This window comes from Sarcophilus harrisii, chromosome 5 (assembly GCF_902635505.1).
Source record: "Sarcophilus harrisii chromosome 5, mSarHar1.11, whole genome shotgun sequence".
Lineage (NCBI taxonomy): Eukaryota > Metazoa > Chordata > Mammalia > Dasyuromorphia > Dasyuridae > Sarcophilus > Sarcophilus harrisii.
In genome coordinates, this window is record NC_045430.1 from 17,463,463 (window position 1) to 17,486,331 (window position 22,869).

The 22,869-nt window shown below is 38.4% G+C and overlaps 1 protein-coding gene across 1 annotated transcript in view; it reads left to right on the forward strand.

Annotated features, from left to right (window-relative positions):
* Positions 1-22,869, forward strand: part of LARGE1 (LARGE xylosyl- and glucuronyltransferase 1) — a 566,453-nt gene that overhangs the window by 255,106 nt on the left and 288,478 nt on the right. The window contains exon 3 of the mRNA XM_003771101.4: positions 18,536-18,837. Coding sequence (XP_003771149.1) covers positions 18,536-18,837 — 302 coding nt within the window. The remainder of the gene's footprint in view (positions 1-18,535; positions 18,838-22,869) is intronic.

Below are 22,869 nucleotides of genomic sequence, written 5' to 3' on the forward strand. Positions count from 1 at the left end.
GGGAGGAGGAGGAAGCCAGTTCTGAGTCCCTTCATTTTTGCTCACAAGCGAAGATAAATGTCATAACAGAGATCAGGCGTCACGGGCTGGGAATCGGCTGCTATTTGCTTTTTCAGTCCCTTCTCTGATGGCTGAAGTGACTTGGAGACAGGTGCAGAGAATGAAAAGTGTTGGTGGGAATGTGATGGGGAGGGGAGCTGAGTTTGGAAAGGGAGACAAGACTCAATCTGGAGAAAAACTATTAATAACTTATGAGTCGCTATATCATCAATGAAATAGCCCAGGTGTGTGGGAAGCTGGGGGGGAAGAGAAGACCATCACTTATGTAAATGAGCTCTGCAGGAAGATTTCAGGTATTTTTTTATTCAAGAATTAGTCCATGATTTGGGAGCTAGTTTTTGATACGCTGCCAATTTTGCTGCCAATTTTTTTTTCTTTTTTTGGGGGGGTGGATTTATTCCTACTGAATATTTAGGGATAGAACTTAAGACTTGTCATTTCATTGGTTTAAAACACTTAGGTTAAGAGTTTGACAATTTACCATTTTAGAGAGTTGACTGTAGGGGAAAAAAAAGGGTAAGTGCTGATTTGTGCAGAGTCCCCAAATCCTTGTGGATAGATTGTGAGTCCTAGAAGTCAGGGAGACTCATCCAGCCTCAGACATTAATTAGCTGTGGGATCCTGGCCAAGTCACTTAATCCCATTTACCTCAGTTTCTTCATCTGGAAAATGAGCTGGAGAAGGAAATGGCAAAGCAGTTCAATATCTCCGCCAGGAAAAATCCCAGTGGGGTCACAAAGAGTTGGGCGTGACTGAAATAAATGACTGAACGCTTGACCATCTCTCTACTGTGCCATGTTGCCTCTTATATCTCTTAAAAGAAAAGGAAAAGATACCAAACTGTGACCTCATCAGTATAGGAAACTTCCAGGTTTACCAGGGCAGGTCAACGCCAGAATATGCCCTCTGAGAATATAACTTACAGCCTTAGAAAGTCACCTGGGAAGTTCCACACTCAGGAGGAGTCAGAGATGGGACTTGAACCAGGACTGCCCTGCTCTGGAGGCCCTTCTCTCCCTGTCCACCCATGGAATCCTCCATTTTCATTGAATATTTGGTTTGAATACTGTCTGAAGAAGGTCTCTGGTGCTCTCCCACCTCAGTCCCTCTGGGTACCCCAATCAGGACATTTATTCTTGTCATCATTGTTACTTCTGAGGTGGGAAGAGTGCTTTGCATATGCTAATACCACTCCAAAGTTTAACTTAATAATTATCAGCTGGAGACTCTGGTGATGAGCAGCTGAGACAAAACCTCAGCAGGGAAACTGTGAGTTAACCACTTCCGGGATCGATGGCTCTTTCCCTCTCCCTCCCTCCTCATTCTCTCCTTTATTTTCCCTCTCTCCCTCCCTTCCTCCCTCTCCCTCCTTTCTCCCTCTCTTTCCTCCATACTCCCTCTCCTCCTTTTCCTTTCCCTCCTTCCTCTTTCCTCCATCCCTCTCCTTCCTTCCTTCTCTCCCCCCCCAAAAAAGTATCTCTCTCCCTCTCCCCTTTCTCTGTCTGTCTGTCTCTCTCTGTCTTTGTGTGTGTGTGTGTGTGTCTCTGTCTTCCTCCTACCTCTTTTTCTCTCCCTCCCTCCCTGCCTCTTCCCCTCTCCCCTTCTCCTTCTGTCTCTTTGTCTCCCCCCTCTCTGTTTCTGTGTGTCTGTCTCTCTCTTCTAGCCTCTTTTTCTCTCTCTCCCTCCCTCTTTCTGTGTTTCTCCCCCTTTTTCTCTCCCCCTTTCCCCTTTCCTGTCTCTTTCCCTCTCCTATCTTTGGCCAAATGTCTCTCAATATTCTAGGGGATATTCCCATATCTCCATGTCTCTCTCTTCCCATCTCTCCATGGGGCTTTCCATGTCTCCTTTCTTCCCTTGGTTTCCTATGGTGTCTTTCTCTGATTCCTACACTAATCCAGAGATAGCTGAGAAAATGAAGGTCCATAGAGGTTAACTGACTTCCCTAAAAGCACATAGCTTTAGGCAGTATTTGAGTCGGAATCCTCTGACTTCAGAGTTGCTGTTCTTTCCACTGTTCCCAGACTCTTAGTTTGAAAGAGCTGTGTGCCACAGTGGAAAGATCCTTGACTCTGGAGTCAGGGGAGCTAGGTTCAAATCCTACCCTATAGTCAAATGGACTATATAGTACCATGCTGTCCATGGGGTGTTCTTGGCAAAGATGCTGGAGTAGTTTGTCATTTCCTTCCCCAGGGAATTAAGGCAAATGAAGTTAAGTGATTTGGCCAGGGTCATACTACTAGTAAAAATCTCCAAGTTAGGCTTGGAGGTCTCTGATTTTTTTGACTCCAAGCCCAATGTCTGTCTGTCTCTGATGCAAATTGTAAATTCAGATATTTAGATCTAGCTGGGACCTCAGAGGCCGTGTAGCCCAGACCTTTCATTTTAAAATTAAAATTTTAAAGATAAAACTGAAACTCAGAAAGGGTGACTTGGGCAAAGTTCCATAGGGAGGAAATGACATGTCCAGGATTTGAACCCTGATCTCTGCGTATGTATTTTCTCCTCTAGGAATAATGATCGCATCTGATCTCTACTTGTTAAAAAAAAATGGCCTATATCTGGCACATATTAGGTGCCTATTAAATGTCTATTAATTAATTGATGGAAATCAATACCATAGTAGAAAAAAAATCTGTCCTGCTTTAGCCCTCAGGTCATGAGTCTATCTGAAAGGAAGTAAATTGGTGTTTTTGTGACAGATGGCTACCAATTAATTGAGATTTTAAAGTTTAGATGACCCACCAGAGCTTGTATCTGATGGGTACAGCCTTCAAGAGCCCAGTGTTCTTTCTATCCTATTATGTGGATATATACTCAGGTTAATATATCTGCTTTATCAAGGAACTTCAGTGTAGGAGAGACCTCAGAACACATTTAATGTAACCTATACCTGAAAAAGAATTCTCGGGTCAATAAATCAACTGATCTTCCTCCAGGCTCTGCTTAAAGATTCCAGTGAAGAGGGAGCCATTTCCCTCATAGACTATGATAGTGGTTCTTACCTCCAGTTTCTATTTGCTTTATTACTAATTTCTACTTTTTTGTTCCTAATTCTGTCCTCTGGGGCTAAACAGATAAAGTCTAATCCCACTTATGCCCAATGGCCCTTCAAACACCCAGGTTAGTGATCTCCTCTCCAAGTCTCCCGGTTAAAATTCTCAGTGCCCTGAGCCAGGCCATCTGCCCCTTCTGGACGCCCTCCAGCTTATCAGAGTTTTATAAAACTCCATGTCTAGACTTGAGCACAGTATACCAGATGTGGTGGGAACAGGAGAGAATACAGAAAGTATCAGCTCCCTATTTCTGGAAGCAGTGCTTCTCTTACTAAAGCCTAAGAATATGTCAGCTTTGTGGCTGCCATGTCACATTAATGACTGGGATTTAACTTTCAGTGACCTAAAAGCACCAAATCTCCAGACTAACTGAAAACTAAAATGATATGTGATATCAGTTAGCTAATTAACAAGCATTTATCAAGAGCCTACTGTGTACAATACAGGCTCTGTTCTGGCACAAAAAGAAAAGTCTTTGTAAGGAGTCACTGGGAGGTGAAGTGAGACACCTTCTTGTAGTTGCTGATGGTGATTCATTTCAAATCCCCGTGACACCATTTGAGATTTTCTTGGCAAAGATACTGGAATGGTTTTCTATTTCCTTTTCCAGCTCCTTTTATAGGTGAGGAAATTGAGGCAAATGGAATTAAATGACTTGCCCAAGATAACACAGCTGGATTTGAACTCGTAGAAGATGAGTCTTCTCATTAGAAACAATCAAAAATGAACCTGACCTTCCTTCCCCAAAATTATTTAGAAAAATTTATTAGTAAGAGGGATGCTGAGTAAAATTTGGTGAAAGGGATAAAGGATTCAGAAAGGTGGAGGTCCCATTTGACAAATTTACTTTGAAAAAATAATAGCTTGGTTAACATGGTACCTTTAAGGCTTAACAAAGCACTTTTCAAACACAATTTGGTTTCATCCTCACAATAACCAGGTGAAGTTAATGTTCCTTTTTTACAGATGGGGAAACTGAGGATCAGAGGGGAAAACTTCTTGCTCTGGCTAACATAGAAAGTAAGATGCACAGTCAGAAATTGAGTTTCTTTGCTTCTAAGCCTAAGGCTTTTATTTTTATTTTATTTTTCTCAGACTACCTCCTAAAATACATGACAAGTAAATCCAATGAACCAGGATTCACAAAAATTCCAGTAAAAATCAGTTAAATTCAAAAAGTCTCCTTGAGTGTGTGCTCTGTGCCGAGCACTGAGTTAGATATTGGCAATACAAAGAAAAAAAAAATCAGTCCTTGACCCCCAAGGACTCATCTCTGCTACTGAATTTGATGTGTCAGAAATCAGAGTTGATTTCCGATTTTTCTTTTGCTATTTATTCCTCCATCCTTCTCTCTCCCATCCCTACCTGATGGAGGAGTACTACTTAAGCTAGAGAGAGAGGATTCTTTGTTCTCTTCTTCATCTTGTCTGAAGGACCTTCCACAAAAATCAACATCTTCCCAAGAGCATGCCTTAGAGAAAAGTGACAATCTCGTCAAGAGGAGAAGAAAGGGGGGAGTGGTTATTGTGCTGAATAGATATTAACACATTATTTTATCCAAGCATCTCCTGCTATCAACAGTAGGTTCTCTTGGCGCAGCTTCACTCCCAATAGACTATTCTTCCTGCCTGACTGAGCTTCCCATCACATTTTCCATTTTGCCCCATAGCTATCCTGAGAAAACTTAATTTTTCACTGCTTCTGCTGCCAAGAGAATTGCAGGATTATGAAGTTAGAACTATGAGTATTCTCAGATGCCATCTAGACTGACTAGCTCATTCTGTGGATGAGGGAACTGAGGCTTGGAGACTTTCCGTGATTTGATCAAGGTCATCCAGCGCTGAGATTTGAACCCAGGGTCTCTCAATCTAAAGTTAGTTTTGGTTGGTTGGTTTTGGTCTTAATTTGAATCATGCTAATTGAAGGGGAAGAAGCTAAAGAGGGGGATGTTGGTCAGAAACACGTAAGCCACATACATACATATGTGTACATTTGGATTGCAATCTGACACATCAAATTCAAGTAGGATATAATTGTGACCGTGTTGCCCCAGTAGTAACAATAAGCTCCTTGGGGATCAAGGACTGATTTTTTTTTTACTTTATATTCCCAGTGTTTAACTCAGTTTGGACTGTATACATGTCCACATGTGTTTATTTATATCTATATTAAATATACATATTGTATATATCTATATATATATAAACAAATATATTCAATATATCTAGAATCCATCTTATCAATGTAGGGTTTCCTTCCAACAATGCAGATGATAGCTCACTTGTGTCAAGCTATTTGTTTGACCCCGATCTCTATAAACCTATACATTCATCAAATCCAAAATACTGGAAGCCTTCTTCCATATATGTCTAATAAAATCTATTATGTAGATATATAATTGTAACATGCTAAACAGTATATAATAGTGGGGCCTGAAGTCAGGAAGCCCTGAGTTCAAATGTATTTTCAGACACTTAACACTTCCTAGTGAGACCCTGGGCAAGTCACTAATTCCAATTGCCTCAGCAAAAAAAAAAGAAAAAGAATTATGAATAGTAGGAATCATGCAGGGGATTATTGAGTGGAGTTCCTATGGTGAATTTAGGAGATATCATGGAAGAATATTTGGAGAGGCAAGATCTGAATCACTAGCAGGAAACCTAAATCAAGGCAAGCACAGATCACTGGATTATATGAGGGGTACAAAAGGTGTCATCAAAGAAATGCACAAATGGGGGGAAATGGGATCATCACCTAGGAAAAGATAGAGGGATGGTTGGGAGGGAATTTATTTAGATTAGGTAATTTAGATATTTAGGTAATAATCAAGGGAACATACAACCTACATGATGGCAGTTAAGTCACCAAAGGATCATAAGGTCTACAGATGTACAAATGGAGGAGAAATGAGTCCTTCTAGTTCAACCCCTATATTTTACAGCAAAGGAAACAGGTCCAGGAGGATTCTTGAGATCATGGATCTAGAACTATAAGAACTCCAATTGCTTTCTAGAACTCCTTCCTCATTTTACAGATAAGGAAAGAACTCCAATTGCTTTCTAGAACTCCTTCCTCATTTTACAGATAAGGAAACTGAGGACCACAAAATGAATGTACCTTGACCAAATAGTAGAAATTTGGAGACAGAAATCAAAGGAATGATTTGTAGGAGTCTATGGAGGGAAGTCACATAGGATGTGCAGGTATGATAAATTGAATCTTGCATTATTAGAAAGAGAAGTCACATTGAAGAGATCACATATCTTTTAAAAAAATTCTATATATTGATTTTTTAAAAGTGTGTGGGGTAAATAGGATGTGATTTATTTCATGTGAAGGTACCTGCTGTGAGCACTGGCACTCCCTATTGTGTCTTCATAGCTAGTAATCGAGACCTTTCAGGTTTGAGAAATAAATCCTATTTTGGTCAGTCTGGTAATTGACCAAATATATCTCAAATTATCTAGACTGTTCCCCAGACAACATCATCCCTTGTGAGTCCCATGAGCTGAGCCCTTTCAGTTCAGTGGATTGTTCCTGAATTTGTGCTCTATTTGCATAGACTTCAAAAAACCATCATCAGCTTAAGGCTATGATGAGACCGCTACATACCCTGAAGCAGTAGAAGGATTCCAAATATTTTATGTATATCCTCTCATTTAGTTCCTCAATGGTCCTTTAAATTGGATGGTGCAAACATTACACACACACACACACACACACACACACACACACTTGTACACAAACTCAAAGCACAGGATTAGCATATTCCAATTTCTTTAGTCCACGTGGGAAAGTAACTATTTGGAATATCCATAAGAAAGAGAGAAGATAAAAAAAGAGAAGAGCACAGTGATCTTATAGATCTTGGTAAAAAGGTGTTAGAGGCAGGTTTTTACTTGCCACCACTTGTTTTTAATTTACATCAAGATAGGAATATTATCATTCATTTAAGTGGCTTGACTGTTTACTAAAAAGTACTATTTTTGAGAAATCCAGAGCAACACTCCCTAAAAATTTTGCCTTAAAAAACCTGACTTCTCATTTGTGGGAGCTAATAATGTATTCCATTTATTTTTTGGCTATTGATAAGAGCAAGAACCTTGCATCTAAAAAGATTTATGATCGTCAAGATCTAGAGCTCTCAGGGACCCTACAGGTCCAACCCTTTCCTTTTACAAGTAAGGGAACAGGGATAGAGAGGTGATGTATAGGTAGCATGTGTCAGAGATGGGGTTTGAATCCTGCTTTTCTTATTATAGATCCAATCTATTCTTTATTTTTTATCATTGAAATGGATTAGAGTTGGACATATCTAAACAACTTCATTTCTACCCCCAGCATCCCACCATCTTCCTCTCATACCATCTTGCTCTACTACATATCTCCTTAATTCTTCATCCTCTGTCTTTATGATGAGAATTTCCCATGTCTAACCAAGTGAAAACCTCATCCATCCATGCTTTTCTAAGGTCATCTGAAAGGGGCTTCGGTAGCCTTGTTGTCCAAACTCCTCATTTTACACTTGAGGAAACCGAGGTTCAGCAACTTTAAACAACTAACTTCATTGACTAGGAAATTCACATGGCATTTTGAACATCATTTGCAAAAAAATTTTTTTGATATATTATTTGTTTATTGTATGTACAAATGCACGCACACACATGATGTTGTACACACAGAGACATTCACCCATCTTGATCTTTGAATTGAAATCCAACTAATATTAGCATTCTTGGAACTAGCATGCCAATTCCATTATGGTTCCATGCACATCCCTATGATTTCCCTGCTCAAATAATCATTGGCCATAATGCCTCCGAATATGTTGCCTTCTATGTTAGAACATAAGTTCCCTGAGGGCAGAAACTCTGATGCTTTTTAAAAATTGTATTCCCAGCACTTAGCACAGTTCTTGGGATATGATAAATGCTTCCTGAATACCCATTAATTCATTCAAGAACCTGCTTCTGTTCCTTTCCCTTCTCTTCTTCCCTCTTCTTTCAACCTACCAATTTAACATCCCACCCACCAGAGTCAGAATCCTCCTGGATGAATCCCAGCAAGGGTCTCTGTACACATGACATCCCTGAGTAGACTGAGCCAGGAAACAGGCAGGGGCATTATCTTGGATCACATCCACAGCAATGGAAAAGAACAACACCAGAAGGACGTGACAGTTTGACAAGCTCGTCAAATCAAATATTCATCCCCGATGCTGCCACTGAAAAGCGGTGAGCTGGCTGTTTAGAACTGTATCCACATATTAATTTTAGACAGATGGAGATGAAATTAGAGGTTTTAGGGCACCATCTGATAAAGCAAGATCAGAAACTAGCCAACTCTTGGCTGCAGTCACAGAAGACTACTCATGACCTCCTGGAGACATCTCCCTTCTTAAAACAGTTTGATTTCCCTTTTATCACTCTTTAAGCTGGAAAAATGATTCCCTCTCCCTCTACCTGATGAGTCATTCCCAGGCTTCAAGGCTCAAATCAAAAGACACTTCTACCATGAAGTCCTTCTTGATTCTGCCAAATGCTCCCCATCCCCAAGTCTGAAATGACCTCTCCCTCCCAATCCTATCCTGCTTTTTACTATTATTATGATAATCAAATAATCTCAGAATATTTTACTCAAGTGAAGAAAACTGGCAAAGTCAGAAAAAACCTTGAGCATGAAGATGGGAAAGAGATTAGGATCAGACCTAAAAATTAGGAAGCTATTTGCTAAGAGTCACTAGCTAAACCTCTAGAAACAGCTAAGCATACTACAGATGAAAAGAGAGATAGAAAAGAAATGGACCTAAATTAGAGTCTGTGAAATACCCACATATGGAAGGTAGGAGATGGGTGGTGATCTAGGAAAGAAAATGAGTATTTATCAAATAAGTATAGAGAAAAATCATTTGCTAAATGTCAAAGATCTCTTAAATCGGTCTCAAACTGAGATTTGTGATTAAAAAAAAAAAACAATAACAACCTGCATTTCTATATAATGGTGTTTCTTTATAATCCTATATAAATTATGTGCTTAAAAATATATTTTTTCTGAGAAAGAGCCCATGGACTTTACCAGACTGCCAAAGGGATCCATGAGATGCAGAGAAAACCTTCTGTTTTAAATAGAGATATCTGCATAGGAATACCTCCTTGAAGGATCTAGTGAGAGGTTAAGTGACTGACTGACTAATGGTCACTTTCATTGTGATTGTAATCATAGGAGCGTAATATTAGACTTGTCTCTGAAGTCTTGGAGTCCAATGATATAACAAATGAATAAACTGAGGCCTATGAGCTCAGAGAATTATGTAGTTAGATCTAGAAATAATCTCAAAGGCCATGTACCCTAATCCCTTTTCATTCTTTCCCTAACTTCTGGCATTTTTTAGATGAAAAAACAGAGTTCAAGAGAGGTCATTAGCTCATAGATTTACTTTTGAAAAGGGCTTCCATGGCCTTGTTATCCAAGCTCCTCATTTACATTTAAGGAAACTGAGGTTCAACAACTTTAAATGACTAACTTTATTGGCTAAGAAATTCATGGGGCATTCTTGACATCATTTGCAAAGAATATTTTTTAGTATATTACCTTATTTGTTTATTGCATGCACTTTTCTTTTATTCCCTATTGTGTGAGGACTATGTCTGTCAAGCACCAAAAAAATCTCAAAATTAAGTACTTTTTTAGAAAAGAAAGAACATGATGTCATTCTGATTTAACTTAATCTCTTATAACTGTTACAAGGAAAGGGAACTGTTCTATTCAGTCCTCATAATGACCTTTTAAAAACTTTTTCTAAAAAAGGTATGTCTCTCCTTGCAATCTGAGACTTCTGCAATGGGAGTCAGGGACAAGGAGAAGAAGGCAGACATGATGGTGCTGGTGATGCTGGTGGTGCTGGTGCTATTGATGCTTGTGGTGCTGGTGCTGGTGATGCTGGTGATGCTAGTGGTACTGATGCTGGTGATGCTGATGGTGCTGATGCTAGTGGTGCTGGTGCTGATGGTGGTAGATAGGATGGAATATTATTCTTGTCCTCATCTGAGATTGGACCTATAAGAATCCTCTCTGCAACATCCCTGACCAATGATAATTCAAGACTTGATCATGACTTCTAGTCTACTCCAGATATGAAGATGACAGGAATAAAAATGTGGTAGGAGAAAGTGTCTTGCAGATAATACACTATTGTTGTTCAGTAGTTTCTTCATGTCCTACTCTTCATGACTCCATAGACCAGAGTGTCCATGAGGTTTTCTTGGCAAAGATGTTGGAGTAGTTTGCCTTTTTCTTCCCTAACTCATTTTACAGATAAAGAAACTGAGGCAGACTAAGGTTAAGTGACTTACCCATGATCACATGGCTGGTAAACCAGATTTGGACTCAGGTTTAACTGATTCTAGGTTCAGCATGCCATCCACTGTTCCACCAAGCCGTCTCCTGGGATATTACCTCCCATATATTTTGTTTATATCTTGTATGTACCTAATTATTTGCATGTCATCTCTTCCATTAGAATGTGAGGGTGTAGACTGTATTTGCCTTTCTTTGTATCTCCAGATCTTAGTGTGCTGTCTGGCACATAAAAAAATGCTTAATAAGTACTTGCACACTGACTGGGAAAGGAGCAGGGGAAGCATGTCTTCTGAATGCTGAGGAGAATGATAAATTCTTCCTATGATCTGACCTCGAAGACCAGTCCGTAAAGGTCAGGACCAAGGAAACACATACATTAACCACAAAGAGACCTCAGGAGTGGGGATACAAGTTTGAAAGGAAAAAATGGATCGTAATCTGATTATTTCATCTTGGCCTGAATCTCTTTTACTGAAATATGTTTTCCTGCTTTTCATAGCCCCATGTATTTCTACCTTCCAAAGCTCCCTCTCCCCAAAATATCCATTCGACTTGACTTTTTGGTTTACCTAATGTCAAAGTTCAGATTTCTTCCACCCAAATTGGAATTTTCTTTTTGAAACCCCTGTCATCCTTAACAGCCTTTGAGATAGTGTAGAAAACTCTTAATTCCCTAGACTTTGTCTCCTTGAGCTTGGTTCCTTAGTTCTATTCATTTTCACTGTCTGTGTCCCGAAAGATTCTAATTCCTCAAAGATCCAGAGATATTCAAATGAACATGAATTGATTCAGATCCGCATTTAGGGTGTTTTGGATGACAAGTCCCTCATCTCGATCACTTGACTGTACAGAGGCTGATTTCCAATTTACCCTTTTTGTTCAGAATCGTAAGATGTTTTGATTCTTAATTCCGAATATTCATCTCAAGTGGTTTTAGAGCTTGGAATCTGACAATAACTTCATATTTGTGGTGGAATCTTTGTATGTGTATGCTGTTGGATAGAAACGGATAATGTTGTCACCTGAGGATTTGAATAATGTTTTGTTTGACATTTTATACTCAAAGTGGGTGAACCATGGATCAGTGGGTACCAGTAACATGCCTTTGGATATAAATAGATTCCATGTTTCCAAGTGGGAAGCACCATGCGAGGAAAGGTAATGAGGAGGCCTGGGGAGAGATGGAGAGAGATGTCTGGCACATATATTCCAGACTTCATTCATTCATCATAAGCTTGGTTGTTGTCCTTAAATCTTAAAAAGGACCAAAATGGCATCACTATGTTGGAGTCAAGGTACACTGTGTCCAATTATGACTGATCAGATTAATACAAGCTTGGAAGGCGCCACCATAAGTTGGGTACAAATAATCAGTGGGAACATTTGGAGTGGAGATGTCTTTAAATTTGTACATTTCCCATGTTCTCATATATCAGATCTGGGTGGAATCTTAAAGTTATTACATGCAATGCTAGAAAATAATCATGACCAAGTCTGGCTCTAAAGAAGAGCTGTGAGAAGACACTTGACCTTATGTCTTTTCAGTGGCTGAGACGAGTTAAGAAGAAGGATTCAGTGGTAAATTTAAGTGGTCAGAAAACAAAACATCAACAAAAATTATTTTATGAAAGAAGTTCAATCCAACCTTTTATTCGTGAGACACATTCACAATCCCAAAGAGAAGGAAATAAGCATTTATTAAATTCCTATTATGCACCAGACACTCTGCTCAGTCCTTTATATATGTTATTTCATATGATTCTCATAACAATCCTGTACAATAGGTGTTGTTACTACCCTCATTTTACAAACAAGGAAACTGAGGTGATTAGTTGTATTTCTCTTATCATCCTCATCTTCTTTCTTATTATCACCATTTTACAAACCAGGAAACCAGGCAAATAAAGGTGATTAATTGTGTTTCTGTCATCATCCCCATTTTCTTTCTCCTTCCAATTTTTTCTCCTCTTCTCTTTCTTTCTTTTTTCCATATTCTTCTTTCCCTTTCCTGTTCCTCCTTCTCCTCCATTCTTTCTTTTACGAAGTTCACACCCTCTGAATTAATTTTTGACGTTACTGACGTTGTTTGAGAAACCCAGCGCTCACCATAATTTCTGAGGATATCCTTGATTCCGATGGGTACCTACGGAAATGTTCACTCTAACCATCAGTAGGTCCTATTATTATCTCCATTTTTCAGATGAGCAAATTGAGGCACAGAGTAGTAATTTGCTTGTGAGTATATGAGAGCACATTTGAACTCACTGCTTAGTATAGGTTTATCCTATTTTTCACTCTGTCTAGAAATGGGATGATTTTGTTGTGCATTAAGTGCCTCAAACTAGAGGAACAGCTTCTGATTTGCATATCACAGGACAATATACACATTGCCTACAAATTCATTGTGTCCTATAATTTCCCTGCTATATTCTCTGCTTTGTGGTCCCCAAGAAATGGGATTCAGTAAGTCCTGTCTGCTGCTTTAATGGGTCAGGGCTAGGACTTCAGCGTGTAACCCCCAAATTGATTAACAGAAAAACAGAACCTCACTTGTTAAGGCCCAAAGGTAGATCAGCAGCTCAGAGAAGCGGTCCGTAAAATCCAGTAGCAGAAGGTGAAATCTGCAGTGTGAGATTCATCTCCGCCTTTGATCCTGAAGCTTTGTGAGCCCCAAGGAGATTCTTCTTGGACAGTTTAACAACCCAGCAGGAAGCAAGAAAACTGTGAATCCAGGAAAGAGGAACGTTCTTAGCCAAGAGGGTAGGAGAATGAAAAACTCTAGCAAGATGTGTTTATGTTTGAAGCAGCTTAGGAAATGTCAGCTACAAATAAAGGCAGTTCATTTTTGTAAGAATTGAGTGAATTTAGTTTTATGTCACTTCTGGGCATGTGTGACTTCTTTTCAATGATTTGGCATAGAGGAGACACTCATTAACTCCAATTGTGTGAAAACCTTTGGGCTAGACACTGGGGGAAAAGCAGAGGGAGTGAGTCCTTGTGAAGCTTTTAGTCCAGTGATAATAACATGAGTTAGACAGACTTTCTTCAGTGATGTCCTTTCCTTTGATTCTTCATCAAGTTCCCTTATTTAACCATTTGGTGTAGAAGTGATCATCATGTTGAATTCTTTGGAAATTATTCTGCTCCCTGAATTATGGCCATAGGATGGGATCAAGAGTATCATGCTATTTACATGATGAGTCTTGGTTTCTGAGGCAAGTTTGACATTGTTAAAAGGTCATTCTAGTTTCCTATAGGAAAACCAATATTCAAGTCAATTCAACAACCAGATGTTTATTCAGCACTTACTAGCTGGTCAAGTCAACAACCAAATGTTTATTAAGTACTTACTAGTCAACAACCAAATGTTTATTAAGTACTTACTAGCTGGTCAAGTCAACAACCAAATGTTTATTAAGGACTTACCAGCTAGTCAACAAACAAATGTTTATTAAGCACTTACCAGCTAGTCAAGTCAACAACCAAATGTTTATTAAGGACTTACTAGCTATTCAAGTTACTAACCAAGTGTTTATTAAGTACTTACTAGCTGGTCAAGTCAACAACCAAGTGTTTATTAAGTACTTACTAGCTAGTCAAGTCAACAACCAAGTGTTTATTAAGTACTTACTATCTGGTCAAGTCAACAACCAAGTGTTTATTAGGTACTCACTAGCTAACCAAGTCAACAACCAGATGTTTATTAAGGACTGACTAGCTTATTCAAGTCAACAACCAAGTACTTAATAAATACTTACTAGCTGGACAAGTCAAGAACCAAGTGTTATTAAACACTTACTAGCTAGTCAAATCAAGTCAAGTCAACAACCAAGTGTTTCTTAAATACTTAGTACTAGGTATTAAGCTAAGTGTTAGGGATGCATTCAAAAGTCAAGACATCACCCATGATCTCGTTACTCTTTGAAAATGAAAGACAAACAGCAGCAATGAAGAAAGACAAAAACAAGCCCTATTCTCAAGGCGTTCATATTCTTTTCCTCTTGTTTCTATACCTAATTTGTAGTCTTTTTCAGTTTCTGTCAACCAATCAATCTGACAAAAATCTTTAAGTTCCTACTGCATTCCAGGCACAATGTTAGGTGATTGAGATATAAAATAAAAAATATCAGGCCCTGCTTTCACAGAGTTTCCATTCTATGAAAAATATATATCCTAATGAATGAGTTCTATTCTGTAAGAAGATGTCTTTCCAGTCTTCTGGAGAATATCATGTGAAATAAAATCTTTTCCTTAAAAAAAATTTGTAAAGGGCAGGAACTCTGAAAAGGTATACTTAAGGCTCAGTATCATTGATTTAATCCTACAACAAGATATTAACTCTCTAGTTTACATGTACTTAGTACTTAGTATATTTCTACAAGTTGACACCTATTCTACAAGGCTGACAGCTATGATAAGGTATATAAGAGCCAACAAGGACTGGAAGAGAGACATTCCATCTCCCACCATTCTGGTGGCTCTCCTGCCTTCTGCATTCCTCCACTAAGAAGACCATGTCTGAAGGTCCCCCAGAAAGCTAGCCCTGCCCCAGGAGGAGGAGACAGACTGTGAAGGAGATAATAAAGAGTTTGGACTTTATTCCTGACTATTCACATGGTGATTATTGAGCTGAAACCAAGGCCCATTAGGAGGACCTCCAGAAAATTGGCCAGAACATTACAAAAAAAGAATGAGTTCTATATTAGGTTGTCCATTTAACCTCCTGCCATGGCTTAGAGAAGAGGCTCATTGAGGTTGTTCATTTTCCCCTCCCTCAATTTTTTCCTCTTTGTGGATATTTAAGCCACTAAAGTTTATTCAATTGTCTCCAACTCTTCATTTCCCATTTCCCCTTTTGCAGTTTTCTTGACAAAGATACCAGAGTGCTTTGCTATTTCTTTCTCTAGTTCACTTTCCAGATGAGGAGACTGAAGCAATAGAAGAATGAAGGAAAGAATGAAGCAATTAGATGATTTACTCAGGATCATACAGCTAGGAAGTGTCTGAGCCCAGATTTGAACTGACAAAGATGAATCTTCTTTACTCTGGCCCAACACCTCCTAACTACCCACTCAAGAGAATATACACATATAAACATATATCCACAAAGCATTTTACTTTTACTCTGGTCTTCTCCTATTGTAACAGACCCCTTCCTTTGCTATCTCGAGTTTTAATAGGAGAATTTTCCATTTGGGTTGTCTAGAAATATGCTACCATATTAATTTTCTACCATATTTCTGTTCCTTTCCTTTTTCTGCGAGCTACCTCATTCGAATATAAACTCTGTAGCCAGGACTGTCTTTTTTTTTTTTTTTTTTTTTTTGATGAGACAATCAGGGTTAAGTGACTTGCCAAGTGTCACACAGCTAGAAAGTGTCATGTATCTGAAGCTAGATTTGAATTGAGGTCCTCCTGACTCCAGGGACAGTGCTTTATCCACTAGACCACATAGTTGCCTTTGCATAACTATTTTGCTCGATTATATTTGTATCTCCAATGTTTAGTACAGTGTCTGACACAGTAAATCTTTAACATATGATTTTTCATTCATTCACATACAGATACATATACCCAGAAAAATTTAAAAGACAAAAATATATATTCCATATTTTCATAAAAATCTAAAACATTGCCTTGCCTTTAGATGAGATCAATAACCATTCACAAAAACATTGGCCTAACAATCCACACAATAAGAACAAGTGGATGAAGAATGTCTTTTTTAATGAGTGTTAGGAAGTGGCCTGAGGTATTTGAAAATGTTCCATGATTTCCCCAATGCAATTTAACCCAATTTCTGGCTGCTCAATTCTGGGCTGAATTGCTAGTTCATCTGCATTCCCTGCCTAAGACATATGTATGGAGACACAGACTCAGTGGGCTGCTTGGCCAACTATATGTAATCATCTGGGCAGTAGGCATTTGTCATCTGTTTGTTTTAAACTATATGGATGGTTAAACAGATGGCTTTTGAGTAATTATGAATCTCATCAAGGAGGGCTTGATTCAACCAGTCCAATGTCATTTGCAAACAGAAGTGTAGGGAAGATTGCAACACCTAAAGGAATCTCACTTCCATGTATATTCTACTTGGGACAAAATACCCCATGATGCCTTTAAAGAACAAATGTCTCCTGCTTTTATAAGTCATTTGACTATAATAATTAAGTTAAATTCCACAAGTATTTATTAACCTATTATATGGAAGAAAGGGCAAATGGATGGTATGGTGGATAGAGTGTTGGACCTGGAATCAGAAAAACCCAAATTCTAATCCAGCCTCAGATACTTATTAGCTGTGTGATCCTGGGCAATTCACTTGGCCCTGTTTGCCTCAGTTTCCTCATCTGTCAAATGAACTGGAGAAGAAAATGTCAAACCACTCCAAGTATCTCTATCAAGACAATTTCAAATAGAGTCATGAAGGCCGAAAGAAGTGATATGTAACAATGACATGTATGCACTGAGCCAAACGTTCAGAGTACCGAGTCAAGGGAAACAGTCAACCCTCAAGGAGTTTACATTTTTGGTTAATGGAAATCACTGAAAAAGACAGTTGATGTAGAAATCTTATAGGATTTTGACATTTCTATAGAAAACATTTTCTTAGCAGTCACTTTAGTTGTAGACTATATGTAGGATGCTATTAATAGAAAGATAGAGAAGCTCCATTTGGGACTCTCAAGAAATATTCAGTCTCTCAGAGTAGATGAGATGTCATCTAAAGAATTATATGATTATGAGGTGATATTATTAACTATAATTATTAACTTTTAGCAACTCTCTAATCATTGTAGAAGTTAACATATGACACATGCTGGGATATTTTATGTTTCTTACAATATCCAAACCAGTAACGTGCTAATATTTGTTTAACGATTGGAATCAAAGAAAGAGAACACATAGACATTCAAAGAAAGATTCATCACTTGTTGTTCTCATCAATAGAATTTAAGTTTCCTAAGGATAGGATTTGTCTTAATTTTATATATGTTTCCATTGAAGTATAGTGGATAGAACCTAATGAATGCTTATTGATTTCAGTTTAGGAATCAAGAAATCCTTCCTAGTTGAGGTCCTGTCTGATCATGGGTCTAGAACTAAGTCTTTCCTCTCCTCAACTTGACAAAGAAAAAAGTGAGGTCCAAGGAATTGAAATGATCTTCCCAAGATCACAAAGGCAGGATCACAAACAGACCTGGAAAGGACCTTCAGATTGACTTAGTCCAGTCCTACCTCCATTCCACTTCCTTACTCTCATTTTTCAGATGGGAAAACTAAGGATCCAGAAGTTTAAATGGCTTGTGCAAGCAATGCAAATTTAAATCTGAAAAAGACTCAAAAGTCATCTGGTACAACTCCCCATTTTTCACATACAGAAACAGAAGCTAAGTGTAAGTGCCCATTTGAGGTGACATAGATAGTTAAGTGGTAAAAATTAAGTCCTTTCTCTAGGGCAAATAGGCGTTTTGCAATACCAGGTTGCATTTCAATTCCTTGAAAGGGGAGAGGGATTTTTATATTTTCATCCTTTATTACATTCATTCTTTTAAGAAATGAAGAGAGACAAAGAGCCAGAGACAGAGATGACAGAGAGAGAGAAAGAGAGAGAGCAAGAGCAAGAGAAAGAGAGAGAGAAACAGAGAGAGACAGAAAGATGCAGATAGAGAGCGAGCAAGCACACAAGAGTGAGAGAGCAAGTGTGTGTGAATGTTGAATTGGGTCGTTGACTTGATGGAACATTTTGTCTTGAAACATTCCAAATATATGGAGGAGGGAAAACAATAGATTTGATTAGAGAAGATGGCTTCATGATTGCCTCTTCTGAACAGCATATTAATTTTTATCACCCTAGTAAATCCTTCTGTCCTTAACTCTGCTCCCAGTTCAATCTGGTTCTGTTCATTTCTGACTAAGTTTCCATCTGCTTTCAGTTAAAACTTGAACATAAAATGAGCCTTGCTGGGTCCTAATCGATGTTAGGGAAGGAAAGAAAGTGTGCATGTGTGCCTGTGTGTGCATGCGTGTGTTAACATTTCCTTTGTCTCTTCCAACTGCAGATGGGAAGCCAGTTTCCCTGTCTCCACTCGAATCCCAGGCCCACAGTCCACGGTACACTGCCTCAAGTCAGCGAGAGCGAGAGAGCCTGGAGGTGCGCATGCGAGAGGTGGAAGAGGAGAACCGGGTCCTCCGCAAGCAGCTTAGCCTGGCACAAAGTCGCAACCCCTCCCACCGCCGAGGCAATCACTCCAAAACCTACTCGATGGAGGAGGGGACAGGGGACAGTGAGAACCTCAGGGCCGGCATCGTGGCTGGCAATAGCTCAGAATGTGGGCAGCAACCAGCGGTGGAAAAGTGCGAGGTAAAGAGAATCCAGAGATATCAAATATTAAATATGAAAGAAACCTAAAAGTATCTCAGTTCATGTCTGTCTGTCTATCTATTTATCCAACTATCCATCATCTATCTATCCTGTCTGTCTGTTTCTCTCTCTCTTTCTATATATTTTTCTATTCATTCATATATTATTTCTCACTTGTGTATTGTCTTATTCACTTATTTGCTTATTTGTCTCTCTGTCTATCCAACTATCCAATCATCCATCCATCCATCTATCTATCCTCTCTATGTATATATCTATTTATCTATCTTTCTATTCATTCATTTTATATTTCTCATTTGTGTATTATTTTATTCACTTATTTGTCTGTCTGGGTATTTATGTATGTATGTATCTATCTATCTATCTGGTTATTTTATTCCATTTCTTTTTGGAGCATTGTGCTCACGAAGAGAACAAAGCCCAGAGAAGTGTACTGCCCAAAATCACATGGCAATTCAGTCAGAGCAAGGACTAGAATCGAGGTCTCCTGGTCCACGTGCCAGTTCCCTTGGAAGACTACTATCAGAAGGCTGCTTTTCCTCTGGGCAAGGCTTCTAAACTCTCTAGAGATGACACTTTGAGAGCTGATAGAGACTTGAAAACTCATCCAATCCAATCTTTCCACACCTCATCTAATGAATGAAGATACTGTGTCATGTGGATAGAGAGCTAGATTCTAAGCTTAAGTCTTCTCTTGGGCACATCTTGGCTGTAGATCCCCTGGCAAGTCATTTAGTCTTTTGGTGCTTTTAGATACTTCTCTCTTTTTTTTTAATAGCCTTTTATTTATAGGTTATATGTATGGGTAACTTTACAGCATTAACAATTGCCAAACCTCTTGTTCCAATTTTTCACCTCTTACCCCCCACCCCCTCCCCCAGATGACCAGTAGATGTTAAATATATTAAAATATAAATTAGATACACAATAAGTATACATGACCAAAACGTTATTTTGCTGTACTAAAAGAATCAGACTCTGAAATATTGTACAATTAGCTTGTGAAGGAAATCAAAAATGCAGGTGGGCATAAATATAGGGATTGGGAATTCAATGTAATGGTTTTTAGTCATCTCCCAGAGTTCTTTCTCTGGGCGTAGCTGGTTCAGTTCATTACTGCTTAGACACTTCTCTTAAGAAACTTTAGTTACCAAGAAGATGAGCAAGGAATTCGCTATACTGTTGAAATCATAGATGAAAGCATAGGTCCTATTTTTAAATGAATTTTTGGCAAATTGCGTTCTGATATTAGAATATCTAGTGTCATTATCTCAAGGACCTTTGCTCCCAAGTTCTTTTCCTCACCAATTTCCCCACTGTTGAGATTATAGAATCATGGATTGGATTTGGAAGGAAAATTAGAAATTATCAACTCCAACCCACTCATTTTACAGATGAGAAAACAGGCTTTATCTTTCCTCCCTCCCTTTCCCTTCCCTCTCCTCTCTCCCCATAAACCTATACATATATAGATGTATATATAATACATATATGTGTATATACACGTATATATACATGTGTATGTATACAAACATATACGTATATAATTTTGCAATTTCATCAGCTTCTGTGAGTTTTATTACTCTAATAAAACTCATGTATTCAACCATCCAACTTTAATATCTCCAACTATCTGCTGAATGCCCAGATTCCCTAACACATTTTATCCAAAATAGAATTCTTTTTCTTCTTCCAAATTTCCTCATTTCTGTTGAGAGTACCATCATCTGTCCACTCACTCGGATTTACAGTCTAAATGTTATCTTTTATTTTTCCTCTCATTTACCCCTATCATCTGCCAATTCCCAAATCTTATGGATTCTATGTCACTACTATCTCTTCCATGTCTCCTTTCTCTCCATCCATAAAGCGTCAGTCAGGTTTAAGCTTTCTGAATCCCTCAACTATTCTACTGCAAGATCATTCAATCAATCAACAAATATTTAGTAAGTACCTGTTATGTGTCAGACCTCACCAATAGTTCTAGGGATCCAAAAGGAGGCAAAGAACTGGTCCTCTTCTCAAAGAGTGCTCAATCTAATGGGAGCAACCACATGTAGACTAATATATACAATGAGCTATGTGTAGGATAAATAGGAAATAATTAACAAAAAAAGCATTAGAATTAAGGGAGATCAGAGCAATTTTTGCAACTATATGTTATGTAGAGCCTGTGGGAATGTAAGTGCTTTGAGGGCAGGACATGCCTTATATATTTTTTTAATTTTCATCTTTTCTACTGTGCAGAGCTCAGAAACTGCACATGCTAGGCAGTCCATGTTGCAGCTGAATTTTGAATAGAAGGGATTTGAATTTGAATAGAAGGAAAAAGTCCTGAATATCAAGAGTCTTTGTTTTTTGAAGAGTTAAGATAATGTCTTATATTGAGTATAAGTTTAGAAAGGTACAGTTTGTGGTGGTGGTGTATTGTGTTGTGTTTTCTTTTTTTTTTTTTAAGAGTTCAAGGACAAAAGGAGAGATATAGAGACAGAAAAAGACAGAGATGCGCAAAGAGAAAGACAGAGGTAGAGAGAGACAGAGAGAGAAGGAGGGAAAGAAAGTAGTGGTAGAAGCAGCAGAGACACAGAGAGAGACAAAGACTATAAGGTTGCATGTGATTAAATGACAGATAAATTGAATTAGATTGGATTTATCAGCGTTATTAGGGAAGATAAAATTTGAGCTGTGCCTTGAAAGCTGAATAGTAATAATATTAAATTATATTTCTATGGCACCTTCAGCTTTAGAAGGTGCCCTTCTCAAAAGAACTCTGTTATTCACTGGAAAAAAATATTACATTGGCTCCACTTTACAGAGAAGGAAACTGAAGCTCAGAGAGAGTTTACCCAAAGTTAGTAAAGCTGAGCATTAGGATTTGAACTCAGTTAGTTAGAACTCATTAGACTTTAGGGCCAGTACTCTTCTTACTATATAATAGGATCAAGTTCATTGGTTCTCAAAGTCTGGTCCAGAGCATCCTAGGAATCTCTGAAATCCTTTCAGAGAGTCTACAAATTCATAATTAGTTTTTATTTTTAATGTTATCAGTATCTATAACTATATCTATATCAATATCCATCTATATCAATATCAATAACTATAAACCACATAAACAAAAACTCTTTGGACAGATCCTCAATCATTTTTAATAGGATAAAGATGTTGAGAACAAAAGTTTGAGGACCACTGATCTAGTTAGTTGAGAAAAGGAAAAAGATTGTTGGGGAAACAATATGAGCAAAACTTTTGGATGCTGTGTTGTGGGACAGATATAGCAGCCAGCCTGGTGGGAGCAGAGTTATCAGGTGGAAAAGCAGTTGTTGATGAAATTGGAAAGCTAGGTTGGAGCCAGATTGGGGAGAGCCTGGAGTGCTTAAGGCAGGAGTAGTCTGGTGGGCTCAGGCAGGGCTTCCAGCGGCTGAGCTAAACCTTTGTCATTTCTCTTCCTTCTCCTACCAAGAGCAAGAAGCCTCAGCCCTTTTTCTGTCAAATAAAAGTGGATGTCAAGGACAAGCTACCAAATGAATGGAATTCTCCCCAGTGGGAATTGTTCCTCCCGAGCCCAAAAATTTCTGAGTCATAATGTCTCCCACCCACCCAAATACTACTTGACATGTGAACATCAGGGGATGTCATTATAAAAGAAAATAAAAAGTTTGTTTCATGAAAGGAGTAGAAACCAACTGATAAAATGGAAATGGGAAACTCCATAAAGCAGATGTAAGAACTTAGAGAGCACAGTTGGTAGAGACATTGTGCAACGAGACAAACAGAACTTCCCAAGTCACTTCTGTGTGCCTCAGTTTCTTTATCTGTAAGATGTTGAGAATAGTACATATCATACCCATTTTATAGGCCTATAGAGAGACTGAAATGATATAACATATCTATCAAGCATTCTGTAAATGTTAAGGCGCTATGTAAAGGTCAACTTGTAAAAGTGGGTGTTTCAGTGAATGATTCTGTCATCAAAATATTAAATAATAGTCATGGGATCCTAAAGACATGGAA